The following is a 14,200-nucleotide window of genomic DNA, read 5'->3' on the forward strand; positions in this document are numbered from 1 at the left end:
TAATAAAAAACATTACAAAAAGAAGAATACATTAAAAAACAAGTCTCACGAGAGAAATTAAAAGAGACCTTTAAAAACAAGAGTTTTGAATAAAAGGCAGTGATAAAAGACAGTAAAAAGTGCAGGTGGGATATATTGTTCGTGGCAGCATGATCCTGGCCCAAGATTTCCTCTTAGCCAACTGCCTGGGTTGTTTGTTTCCGTTCTGCTAGTTTCAGAAATTTCACCAGCTTCCCATTTAGAGGCGGGGAACCAGGGTCGAAGCAGGCGAGGACGGCTTGTCTGCGTGAGCGGACTCCTAGTTCATTAAAGGCTGTTTTCAACAGGGCTGCCCTTTCCTCGTTCAGCCTCGAGCATGTGCATAGTAGATGTTCTAAGTCTTCAATCCCCGTTCCGCAAAGCCGGCATTTAGTCCCATAGTTCTGTCTCAGCCAGGGTGGTAAGTGAGGAATGACGGGTAGGATCCCTAGCCTGTGTTTTAAAAAGGCTTCCTTAGTTTTCCAGCCATACCCCAGACCAAAATATGCTTGGAGCCCGGTGTTTTATAAGTACACAGGGACATCCAGGCATGGCGTCTGTAAGAAAACGTGGCTTTGTCCTCCACATGCGAGTGTCTCTTTAAGCTCTTGTTCACTGTGAGCTTGAATTGCGCATGTGATAGAGGAGACTCCCATAGCTCTTTCAGTCCTGTTACGGTCAAGGACTCCTCTAAGTATTTTTTTGTCGGCATTCTGGATGAGCTATTAATGTCTTGCCAGAGCTGTCGATTCAGGGTATTTTCTGGAGAGTTCTTTAATTTATGCCAGCATTTAATGTATGACCCTCTTCGTGCAAGAGTTTGGCTCATCAGCCCAAATTCCAACCGAATCTGGGCTTGCGAAGTATACGATGGCAGGTTGAAGAGAAGTCTATAGGCCTTTGAAATGGTTGTATCCAGAAGTTTTGCGTCAGTTCCTCTTAAAGCCTCAATGCCATACGTAATTGAAGACTCTATTTTGATCTTAGCTACTTGAAGTAGTGGCAGTAGAGTTTTGCATCTCAACTTGGGCTTTAGCTGTTTCAGTGTCATGGCTATTAACATGCCTTTCCTCTTGATGGCCGCTAGTTGGTTTAGATAGTGGCCACCTTTGTCGACTAGGATCCCCAGGTATTTGTATTCAGAACAATTTGAAATTTCTTTTGTTCCAAGTGACCAGGTGTGCGACTTTTTGTTCCCTGTTATGGACAGTATATTTGGCTTGCTGATGTTCACTTCTAGTAGGTTTTCAGTGGCATAACCATAAAGCGTGTTAATAAGGTTTTGTAGGCCAACTTTTGTGTGGATGACCAGGACCACGTCATCTGCATAGGAAATGATGGGCAACCCTTTGCCCCCTAACCGGGGGCGTGGGAGTTACAAGCCTCTAGGGCGGGTGGCAGGTCAGCTGTGAATAGATTGAAAAGAGTTGGAGCAAGCACGCACCCCTGTTTTAGGCCCTTTGTGGTTGGAATACGCCTAGAGAGGTGCGAGCCGTTCCCAAGCTTTACCTAAACCCACGTGTTCGTGTGCAATTCAATCAAGAGGCTTAGTAAAGGCGAGGGAATCCTCCAGGCGTCCAGTTTTCGCCAGAGAATTTCCCGGTTGACATTGTCAAAGGCCGCCTTGAAGTCCACAAAGCAGAGGTGGAGAGCTTGCTTGGTCGCCCTAGCCTTGTCGATGAGTAACGAGATGGCCACCAGGTTGGTTGTTGTTCCCATGTCTTTAAAAAAACCCGTTTGGCTAGATGGTATTAAGCTTTGGTTTGTAGCCCATTCTCGCAACTGAGTCAATAGGAGGCCGGCGAAGTATTTGGCCTCAATATCAAGGAGTGCAATCAGGCGATAGTTTTTTGGAAGGAGTCTGTCCCCCGCCTTGTAAATTGGTGAGATGGTTGACCCCCTCCATGAGGCAGGGAGGCGCCCAGAGTTGTTGACGGATGAGTAGAGGGGGATCAACATATCAGCCCAGTATTCCGGTTCGAGTTTGAAAAATGCCGGCGGAATACCGTTAGGTCCAGCTTCGCCGTCTTTCCTACCTTTGGAAATTAGTTTCCTGATTTGGGCCGCAGAGGGTACCATAGTTTCGTCTTCACTTGGTGAGCGTGTTAGAGGATGTCGGCTCTCCAGAAGATTATGGGGCTCACTTGTTTCGCCGTCCTGATGATTGAAATGTTCGCCGAGAAACGATCCCCAAGACGATTTCGTTATGTAAGATGTTGTTCCATTTTTTTCCGGATTTAACAGTTTATTTATAATCTACCAGAATTGGGCGCTGTTGCTGCCCTTGGAAGTATGGTGAAGTTTTGCCCAAAAGTCTTCATTAGTTCTTTTGATTGCCCATTTCAACTTTTTAAGATCCGCACGGTGATTGTGAAGTTGTGCTAGTAGAATTACGTCCCCCGGGCTTTTCTTCAGCAGTCTTAAAGATTTATTAATCGCTTTTTTGTGGGATTTCATGGCCATTTTCTGAGTGCCCGAGATCTTCCTTGTGCCAACGGGAGCTCGTGGTGGAAAATGCCGTACAGTTGTTGAATAGTCGTTTGCAAAATCCGTTGTAAATTCTTCCCAGCCTGCTACTATGTTGCCAGAAGGATAGTTTGAAGAGCTCAATTGAGTTTTTGCAGCTTGAAGTACCTCCACGGTATTTGCTACTGAAGTTTTAATACGCTTAAGGTTGATGGTGTGACTGTCCTGCGGCCCTATTGCGTTTGAAGGAACGTCATCCGGAAGAGCTCCTAGTCTGACTTCTTGAGGGCGATGATCGCTGTCACCCTTGTCTCTAAGTTGAAACCCAGAACGTGATGAAATAACGTGAGGGAGACCAACGTGTAGTCAATTAAAGAAGTAGATGCGCCTGAGGTAAATGAGGCCACAGATGGTGAGTCGTCTGGGAATCTTCCGTTTAAGACCCGCAGGCCCATGTGTTCCAGATCTTCCAGTAGTGCCTTTGCAGACTTAGAAGCCTTGCATTGACTGCTAAATAATTGGGTTGGTATGTTCCAGTGGTACGACTGGGCCTGAATGTCACTGTTGGTGGAAGAGCCTAAAATGCATTGATTGAGGTCTCCAGATAGAATTAGATTTGGTGCCGTTCGAGTAGTCATAACATAGTGTAAGTGGTCAGTTAGGATTATTCCCTCCTGTCTCTTGTTTTTGGGGTTAATGTAGGTGTTGGTTAGCTGAAATTCTTTCTTCTTTCCCCCAAAGTTAAGTGATAACTCCATTGTGTTTATGGCTAAGGAATTTGTAGAAAGTGACCGAGCATAGCCAATAGTTGATATTTTAAGGTAGGTTGCTAGGCCTCCTGCCAGACGACCAAACTTGCTTTTCCTTATGGCTGGGGAATGATAGCAGGTGTAGCCCTCCAGATGAATCGGCTCTTCCAACCATGTTTCCTGGAAAAGGATGATGTCAAATGATTTGACATATTGTAGGAAGTCAGTATCCTCTGCTTTATTGTATAGCCTGTTGATGTTCCATGAGCATAGTTCTATGTGCGGTGCATCCGGACGCATAGCTGGCTCTGTTGGATATCCTTGTCATTGGGGATTGGCTTGTGAGTTACATATCCTAAAGAGCCGATGTTCAATCGTACTGTGCGTATTCGTAATCCTTGAACTGTTTTCCCGTGGTTATCGCCTGGGCTGCTGTAATAGAGCAACCCAGTGCGCCCCTCAGCACGGACCTTGTCATTGAGGTTGAGTTGGACGGTCGCTGCTTGGGCCTCTCGAGCAGGGGCAGCGGATATCCTATATTGTGGTGAGCAGCTATATTGATCCCCCATACTTTGAGGAGACCTTGCTCCTTGAAGATTTTATTGACGATTTCCGGGGAAGTCCATGTAGCTTTTGTCACCTTATTCCCGTCCACCCTGTCAGTTCTTATGAATTCTATGGAGAGAAGGTCCGCTGAAGATAAGTCCTTTAGTGCTGGTATAGAGCTAAGTAGCCGTAGTAAGTTCCCTCTGTTCAAGATATCAAATCAGCCCTTTGATTGGTACTCAGGAGTAAAGAGGATGCTGGTAAAGAGCTCATTTGGATAGTACCGCAGAGGGATTAGCTGATTTTTTGAGGCTTGAGGACTTGAGTTGTTGTGGTCGAAATGAGATGAGATTCCAGTGGGATTCTCTCCAGTGGTGAGAGTTATTGAAATGGGCACAGAAGGAACTGTGATGGTGTTTGCTGTGGTGGATAAAAGCTTAGTTTGAGGGCTTGGGAGTCGTGGTTCCGCTGGTTCCTTGGGAGAGGAGTTTACACAGGTGGTCGTGGATGGTTCGACCCGTGCAAGATCAGAGTTTTGAGTTGACTGTACCGCTGCAGGTTCGGATGTCAGAGGAAGAATAAGGGGACGTTCATCAGTCACTTGAAAGAGGCCATGTCTGTCCGACTTGTGTTGGATTCCAGTCTTCCTGCCAGGTGAGATTTTACCATCCTCCAGCGTGGAGGCAGGAGTGCTTGCTTTTGCGGGTACTCCATTGGGGGAAGAGACTGGGGCCCATAGGAGGTAGGTCCCTTCTATCAATGCTTGCTGTATTAGGACTCCTGGCCAGCTGCTCAAATCTTTTTCCTGACTGAAAGAGTGGGTAAACTTCTGGTTTACTTGTTAAAGATTGTTTTTTCCGGCCTTTCCTTTTCAGCTGACGCCGCCCTTTGGCGTTGAGGGGCAGCTTACTGGCGATTGTTGGAGAAGTGGAACAGGTTGCCGTGTGGGCCGGTTCCGGTGGCATGCACCCCGATTCCGACACCGATGAAACTTTGTCAGGGGTACTTGATGTAATTGTCACACCTATTGGTTATTTGTCGGAAGCTGTTTCGCCCGGGTTAGTGCGCTGGGGCCTTGCGTTTGTCCCTTTTGGCAGCCCTTCTAATAGGCAGGAAACGATTTCTGGAAGTGCGGCAAGTTTGTCGATAATGTGACCGCAACTACAAACCAGCTTTGCCTCCTGCTGGGCCCTGCTGATTAGCGTGTTTAATTAGCCGAGTTTCTCATCTATCCGCCCTACAAAAACAGCTAGTAGAGTCAGCTGTAAGTCCATTTTATCTGATTGAAAATGAAGAGTATCAACAGTTGGTTGCATAGTGTTGGTTACAGTAGTGATTTCTAAGGAATATTATTGTATTTTAAAAGTTGACACTTAAAAACCTTTTCACATAGAATCACCAATGTTATCCTATAGGAGGAAATTCACTTAGCAGGTAAGTAGGGTTATCGTTACTTTTTTTTACTCAGTGGTGGATCCTGGATCCAGCACTGGTGCATCTCCTGTAAACAGTTTAAAGAATGCGTTTAAGTCAAACAGGCGATTTTTAAGGAATATTTGTAGTTTGTGAAAATCGACAAACTTCTGGTGAAAACCAGACAATGGATTCCTATGGAAGGAAATACAAGTTACTGGTAAGTACGGTTAAAATTACTTTTCAGGGTCAGTGCTGGGCTAAAAGATGCAGCACTGGGTTCTCTTCTGATAACAGGTGAGTAAATCGGAATTCGTTGTTCAGCTGATTTTAGATGAATATTTTAAAGTTTCAAAACTCCACACTTCGAAGAAGTTCCAAGTGAAACCAGTCAATGTTACCCTATGGAAGAGAAGTGAGTTATCGGCTTTTGGGTAAGTTCTCGACTGGCAGAGTTAAGGTTCTGGGCATAGACTCAGGGGTCTCCCAGGGTCAGGTAGGTATAGTTGGTACACCCTCAGCGGCACAGGGGCAGCCGGGTGCAAAGGTAGTTAGGACCAATATTATCCAATGAGAGGCAGGGGGGCCTGCGGTTGGTGGCTGCTTGCTAGCAGGCACAGCGGCTGTGGGAGCTGGGTTCCTGGTCACTTATTCAGGGGAAATGGGGAAGTAAATTAGGACAAAGGTTGCACTGCCAGGGCGGCTGGGTGCAGGGTGCTGTTGAGCCGTCGGGCGCTCAATGTTAATTAATGGAGATCTTGGAAGGTGAACAAAGGCTGCAGGCTCGGGGACGGAGATTCTTCAGGAGCGTCCAACACTTCGAGGGGTAAGTTGGGATCTTGGAGGATAGGCAGACACCAAGGAGTTGGGCACAGGGGGCCGCCGGGTGGTGGGGTGTCTTAACGTCGGGAAATCTTACCCTCTGCTGGTCGCCGTTGGAGGGGTCTCCTATTGTGAGTCTGCAGGCGTTGGGGGGGGGGAGGGGGCTGGGATGTCCTCTGGGTCTTTGTCCACTCGGGCACAGGCCTGGCTCGGCGGGTGCAGAGTGGCCTGCATTCGCGATTCCTGGCTGGCACCAGGGGTATTGATGTTTGAGCAGAACCACTGCACATGGGAGTTCCAGTCTTTAAGATAATCAAGGCAGGCAGGTCAGCTGGGTTTTTTAAGGTTGCAGCGCGCAGGAGACACCGGGATTTAGCAGGAGAAGGTTCAAGGATCAACAGGTCTGTAGGGCTGGGGCCAAGTCAGTTGGTGTCGTCCTGTTAGCAGCTGCACGGCAGGTCTTCTTCTTGATCTTCTTTCTTGTTTTCAAATCGGGATCTGAGCAAGGAAGGTTCAGGGTGCCCCTAAATACTAAATTTAGGGGCGTTACAAGTAGGGCAAGGGCAGAGACCAATGGGTCCCTGCCCTGGGGTGAATACACCCCCTAGCCTGCTCCTCTCCTGTGGGAGGGAGGCAGGAGCCTATCTCTAATTGGGCAGGGCTCCACATCGTCAAGATGGCCGGAGCCTGGAGTTGTGCTTCACCTCGCCTCTCCCACCAGAGGGCACAGGCTGGCACACCCCCTTTCCTCACGTAGGGTTTCCAGCCAGTCTTCCCGCCAGAGTGGGGGGTCAGAACCAGTCGGGCCAGTTGCTGGGTACAGAAAGTGGTCTGGCGAAGCTCACAAAGGCGGCATGCCTTTGAAGCTTCCCCTGTCCATCCTGGGGGAGGAGACCTAGCACCTCGCCCAGGACGTGCATTGTTGCAGGGCCAGGAGAGCGGATGGCTCTCTACCCAGGGGTCCAGCAACATGTCTGCTGTGTGGCAGTCTAGGCAGCCTCTCAGACAAGACGTGGATTGTAGGTTAGGTTCAGGGGGTAACTCCCAAGTTGCCCTCTGTTGTGCATTTGGCATTAAATCCCCCACTGGCATCAGTGTGGGTTTAATGTGCTGAGAAGTTTGATACCAAACTTCTCAGACTTCAGTGTAGCCATCATGGTGCTGTGGAGTTCATGATGAGAAGCTCCCAGCATCATATACTCTTAATGGCATCACTGCACTTACAGTGCCCAGCAATGGCCCTGGGTACTGTAGGGGCACAGGTCTCATGCACCTGTGCCCACACCACTGGCATAGCGCACCCAGATAGAGGGCTGACTGATGTATGCCAGGGCAGTGTGTTTGTGGGCATGGCAATGTGTGCCATGTTGACTCTTTGTTTAGTTCTGTACTAGGACACTCAGCCTGCTCAGGCAGTGTGAGAGAGTCCGGGTACAGGGCTCCTAAGGGTGGCACAATAAGTGCGGCAGCCCTTAGGGGTCTTCTCTGGCCACAATGCACTGGGTACTTAGGGTACCATTTACAAGGGACTGACATGTAGCCAGAGATGCCAATTGGGTTTTAGTTTCAACACAGTTTTAGGGAAGGAACACAGGCCCTGGGTACCTGATTGGCAGGAGCCCAGGGCACACTCAGTCAAAGCACATCAGCAATTCAGCAAAAAGTGGGGGCATACCATGCAAGAAAGATGGCACTTTCTCACATAAATCTATTGCTTTCTCTTCCGATCCACATTCACACTCAAAATACACTTTACTGGGTAAAGGAAGCACTGGGCAGAATAACTAATTAGACTATAGAAAAGAACCACTATCCAGGATTCTTTCTTTAGGACATACAATATTCAATGGTTTACAGGTAAGTCCCGGCTTGAGATAAGAACATTCTCCAATAGTATATGCATTTTTTTTTTAAAAAGAATAAAAAAAAAAAAAGAATGTCTATTGGATCCCTAAACACATTTTTATTTAGATTAGAAATTCTCCTAAATTGGACTAGATGTATTTTAGGTTGTGGTTGGTTACCTACATCAACTTTCATTGTATGCATATAGAGTAGTAGGGGTCAAAACGAGGTAAATGTGCAACAACAACAAAAAATTTTATGTGTGTCCTCATGTAACGTAACTGGTGCTATGTAAAGCGCTCGGATACCCGATTCGGGTCAAGTTCGCGCTATATAAAATTCTGCCAAAAAAAAAAATATATATATATATATATATAAACAGGATTTCAACAGTAGGTCCACAAGTGAATAACTAGTTCCTAGGCAAATCAATAATCCATCACTACACAGAGCAGCATAGATGGCAAATCACGATGCACTGAGAAAGGGGTAAGAAAGAATGGCGATATCTATGGCGAAGTAATAGGCCAAAGTCCAGGGCAGCAAACAAAGGCAGCCTAACTCACACGGGGTACCCTAGAGTACTGCTGCCACCCAGCAGCTCCAATAGTTTAACCCTTTAAGTGCTGCCGTCGGCCAACGGTCGTCACGGGCACTACCTCCCCAGTGCTGCGTGCGACCGTTGGACGTCCATTCAGCACTGGATAATGGACAGCGCAGCACTGGGGAGGTATATTTACGAAGCTCCTAAGGTGTTAAGCAGTCACAATAATTACCGCAAACAGAACCCTGCCAATATCATGAGAGCGAGCAGAAGAAAAGCCTTTTCCCCAGTCTGTCTAAAATTCTGCCAAACATAGGACTCAACAGTGTATCACTGATCAATAACTGCCTGTGTAGCTCCAAAAGTGGAGTAGTACTTCAGTTTAGGCAATGACTTACACAAAGCAGTATGTAATGATTCCGGTCTGCATTCTATTTCGCATGAATGAGTATTGATTTCTTATGCAAAGTTCAAAAGTCAGCACAAAAACTAGCACATAAAGCACAAGCTTTGCAATTGCAAGAGGCGCGTTGGCAGTTTACCAGTGTATAACCCACAATAATGTTGGCATTCCAGATTACTTTTTCTAATCTGTGTGTAAAACAAAACCGTGTTTTCGACTCACAACAGCAACAAATGACTGCTGTCAGTGCAGTAGCTCGTTCAGTGTTTGGTGTGTGAATTTGTGCAGATTTTACTCTGCTTAGTTCAGCTGTCTTCTGCACTTCACAACTAGAAAGAAAGTTTGGACCCGGTGTCTGAAGGCGCATAACTGTTTTCCTAAGTATTGTGGCTCACATGTAACAATTTCATGCAGGTTAGTAGCTTGGAGAGCTAAGGAGCGCAGCCACGCAGTGATTCATCTGCATTTACTGGAGTTAATCATGGTTCATAGGCAGACAAACGTTTGGCGTTCCAGTCAGACTACTGTAAGTGGAGTGGGAGGCCTAGGCTCACAACATTATGGCATTTCCCTTGTACGAGGCATCCATTCTAATGGTGACAGCTGGAAGGTCTGCCTAGGAACATATACTGGGCTGTTCAATAACCTAACTTCACAACCATCCAAGTGACAACCAAGATATCCTCTAGCCTCATGGTGCTTGTGTCTATTAATTCAATAAGCATGCTTTAATCGGTATATTGTGTAGAAAAACATAGGATGTGAGAAATAGGCAATGCTATCAATTCAAGGATCATCATCAATTCTGACTGACACGGAGAGGCTTAATAAAGGTGATTGCTGTGCTAGAATTCTAGTAATCTCTAAGGAGTGGGACTAAGGTTGCTTTCACACTGTCTATAAAAGACTGTTGCTGGATTGGTGTAGGGAGAGAATACTTAAAATTACCAGTGAATCCAAATAAAAAGGTAAATAAAAATACACTGCTTGTATTGTTCTGACATTAAAAAAAAAACAAGTTTTCCTTTACCAGAAAATGGCCCAGATACGGGATGATGATAAGCCGTGCAATCTAGATACACTACCATTGCAGCAAAATATTTTGCAGACTCTCTTTGAGCCAACTATGCCAACAAGAGGACAATGAACTGTGCCCTTTCCACAAAGCAAAAGGGTGGAATACATCGTTGCTGCTGCATTATTAAAACAATTATGATCCTCTGGAGGAAATGGCCATTAGAACTAGTATTGCCAGGTGTTCAAGTGCTCAGAAACGGGGAACATAAAATCTGCACAAACCGACAAACACTGTGCAGTACAAATCTTCAGTTAAATGTTTCACAGCCACTTTAAGAAATATGTAGTAAAAAGGTGCAATAGTATACATTACAGCTGGGAGGGCAAGATAGAAATGTTATCACCAGACCGCAATGACCAGCAATACTGCACTGCAGTCCTCTGTTTGCTGTCATCTTATCTCCATAAGGAAGAATATTTATTTTCTTTACAGTGGTAATGTGAGTCACCATCGATATTGAGAAAAGATACACGGTACATCAGAATTCGGTTACAATATTTTCATGACATTTACTCCTAATTAACTATGCTACAAACAAGTTTAAAATAAGCATACCTTCCAAGGTCTCTTTCTTTGAGCTATTCAAATCCTGGATATTCTCTACAGCAACACTCGTCCGGTCTTTATCCACATTATCAGGATCCCGAGACACCACCACTTTCTCTGGGTCTCTATCAACTTTAGGTTTCAGATCCATGAGAGCGGGGACATCTGCAATTCTCTCTCTGTCTCGATCGCCAAGTTCAAGAGCAGGTCGTTCCCTATCTCTATCTCGATCCCTGTCCAAATCTCTCCTTCGGTCCCGTTCTCTGTCTCTCATTCGATCTCTGTCCCTGTTTCTCTGCCAGTCTTTATCTGTATCACGGTCCCAATCTCTCTGCCGTCCATCTCTCCTGTCACGTTCTCTTTCCCGGTCATGGTCATATCTATCTCTTTCTGGAACCCTCTCTCGGCTGTCGAAGGAGCCAGATCTGGAATGGCCCTGGCGATCAGAATCTGGAGAACTTCTTCTTGAGCTGTGGCTTCTGGAATCTTGACGATCTAAGATTTTATGAAAAAATACAGACGCTTATAGGATCATTCATTTAGAGTTTGTAGCATGTTACAAACATCATTACTTTTGGACCATGGCATAGAAAAGTTTATTTTGCCGTCGAAAATGAATGTACTGGTCTTGTTCCCACTTAAGGTTTAATCTAAAACAGGGTTACAGACACTAACAAAAGAGAAAATCCTACAGTAAAAACATATATTTTGGTAGAGTTCGATAGCAATAAAAAGTTGCCAGCATCTATAGGATTAGTTCTTCGCTATAACTCAAAACAAAGTATTGCATGGGTAGTGAATCTTCTGGTAGACACTATTTTTCATCACAAGAATGGCTGACAGCAGAAAGTTTACCGGTGTGCATTGTGACTCGTGGATTTGATTTTAGGACATGGAATCTCTACAACATTTCAGACACACTTCTGAGTATTCCCATCAAAGGGTGGCAGTTTATCACCAGGATTAGGAAATTGTTCAGCCAGCAACAGCCACAGATTTGACTAAAAATGCTGCATTGAAGAAAAGTAGTACTAATCCAGTTGTAATAGATGGTTTTACCTATACTAAACTTTGGCAAGACAAGCTGACCTGATCTTGCATGTTCAAATCATTGCACACCTTGATTCAAGCTGATTTTGTGCAATTAAGATTTGGAGAGACCGGGGGATTCCCATATATGTTAATATTACAAAAGGCACGCATCGTCACACAGAACAAGGAGGAAACCCTGCAGTAAAGAAAGAATTTTGCAGCTCAATCAATGGTCCATCGCAGTCGGACCATATGCAGCTATTATGCCATATTACAACCAAGGATGGACATTGGATGACACAAGCCACCATGAATTTCTTACTTTTTAAAAATTAAAGTTAATCTCCATTGTGTTTACCTGTACTGCAGTCTTCCATTTCTACAGACTCACAGGAAGTTTCAAAAGCAAAACACTGGTCTAGCCAGAATGAAAAGTAACTCAAATGGAACCCTCTTTTTCCAGCATGGGGACTTTCATTAAGTCAAAAAAATCAGAATACCTCTTGCTATGTGTGGGATCCTGGAACACTTAGTTTAAAAAGCAATCGCTTTTGAAATACATTTTAAAAATGTGTTCCTTTTGAAGATAATACATCTTGTATTATCGATATTGGAGAATTTCAGACCCAACCACTAGATGGTTGAATAATGCAGAGCATGTAAAACCAGAAAAGACTTACGCTGCAAAACATGGGAGATACACAACAAAAAGAATCAATGAAGAGGAATTCCACTGTCAGTTTAAAACAACAGACTGCTCCAAAGTCCCATAATGTAGTGCAGTGTTAGAGGAGAGACCTTAATCGAGATTCAATTATTTGTTTTCCTAAATTATCCAGGAAATTTGCGGGCTGTTTATGAATTGAAAATACTTATAATGGATATGGAAAAAGTTAACCTAACGGTGAATATTACTCCTACTCCATAAAGACTTTCTAATTATTAATGTGTGGGTACCATGCCATGTAGCAGCAGAACCGGAAAGTTCTATAAAAGCTGCTTACCTGAACCAAACACGCAGGCATACGTTTTACATAATATGGTACCTACCCTTTGTGAATATGCACCATAACCAGATGCCCAAAAGGGAGACTATACTGGTGTGGGATAGGATGAATATTAATGACTATGTCTATGTACAGAATATGGATCCATTCACAAAGTAAATACAGAAAGATACGAGCCCTGAGAAATAAGTATCTACATTGGTAGCAAAATTACTAGTACCTTAAAACCAATATCAATTACACTGTAAATAGGCCTGGGAGTGAAAATACTACTTGCACAAGGCTAGGACAGATTCACTAACAAGGTTAATATACCTATTAAGGTAATACCTTTGGCGCATACACTTGAAACTGACCAGCAAACTCAAGTTAACAATTACATTTTAACTTGTTTCGAAGGTCTAGAGTATGCAACAATTTGTATGCTTCTCCAGCAGATAACAAATGAGAGAACTCTGTAGGTGGGAGGGATCTACAAGCTGCCCTACCAGGGTTTGTTACAAACTACATAATACATTTAATGTAAAAACTGGTCAGTAACATGCTTTTTAAAACCATATACTAATAAAAATCATGTTTTAAATAAATCCATTTAATGGAAGCCCTATAATGTGGGTGTGTAGCAAAAATCAAAAGTCTTACAAAACAATTTATATACAGTTTTGAGAAAGACGTCTGTGCAGAAGCCCGATCCTATTACATTTACTTGTGAAATTGTTGTGAAATGGTTAATATGAGTCTGAATCAACCAAAACACCTGTAGTAAGGCTTCAGGCAGTGTATGTAGCCGATAAGGGCATTCAATTTTCTGGTAGGGACTATCTAACCACACATTCCTTACCTTGTGAACTTCCCCAGGCGTCAGACCAAATCCAGAAACATTTCTAGCAATTCCAACGTGAATGGACATGTGGCATTCTGTTTTGGGGTCACTACATATGCACCAACTCTTTACGTTGACATCAGTTTCTTTCTGATGTTGGTCTGCCCATACGGACACAGAGCTGCTAACTTTAGTGAATGGCAGTGTGCAGACTTTAGGTAAGAATCTTATTAATGGAAAGTACGAGTCCATTGCACAGCATGGGGGAGAAGGGTGGCTTGGTGAATCTGGGGTTACAAAGGGTTTCTAGACAGGGTTTCTCTAGCAGAAAAGCCCTTACCAAGGCAAGTTCTTTTGATAGAGACTTGTAACTGTAGATTCCCCACTTTGTGAATAGACACTAAAGCAATACCTCCCAGGTGGTAGATCTGCGGAATGGCTCAGAACAAGAAACTATGCAGGTCACATCGGGCAAAGTGCCCATCTACCGGCACCTGGCTATCCAAGCGGTAAAGCTTTAGTGACGCGTGGAGGGATGCACATTTAGCCCCCAGGCAAATGTTCATGACTGTACACCGAGCACCAGCTCAGTGGTAGAAGCCTTTGCTCTGATGAAATGGGTGTGCAAGCCTTCTAGTGGCTACTTCTTGGCTAGCCCATAGAGCATAGTACAATCCAAATTGAGATCGTCCTCTTTTGAACAATGCCTTTCCTAGCTACAGAAAAACCAATGAAAAATTGGTCATCCTGCAGGTAATCTCAGGGTATGTTCACTTATAAGCTAAGTGCGCGTTTACTATCCAGGCAGTGACCAGGTATTTTTATTCCTTGGAGGGGTGAGGCAGTTCAAGGAAAGCAAGAAAGGCGATGGATTGCCCTATGTGGAAGGGCGGGACTACCTTGGGCAA

General features: G+C 44.6%; 1 protein-coding gene across 3 annotated transcripts in view; it reads right to left on the minus strand.

Moving 5' to 3' along the window:
• The window catches only part of ZC3H13 (zinc finger CCCH-type containing 13), a 401,604-nt gene that overhangs the window by 138,425 nt on the left and 248,979 nt on the right, over nt 1-14,200 (minus strand). For all 3 annotated transcript variants that reach the window (XM_078657316.1, XM_078657317.1, XM_078657315.1), the window contains exon 16: nt 10,440-10,925. In XM_078657316.1, coding sequence (XP_078513442.1) covers nt 10,440-10,925 — 486 coding nt within the window. The remainder of the gene's footprint in view (nt 1-10,439; nt 10,926-14,200) is intronic.

Source organism: Lissotriton helveticus, chromosome 8 (genome assembly GCF_964261635.1).
Source record: "Lissotriton helveticus chromosome 8, aLisHel1.1, whole genome shotgun sequence".
Taxonomy (NCBI): Eukaryota; Metazoa; Chordata; class Amphibia; order Caudata; family Salamandridae; genus Lissotriton; species Lissotriton helveticus.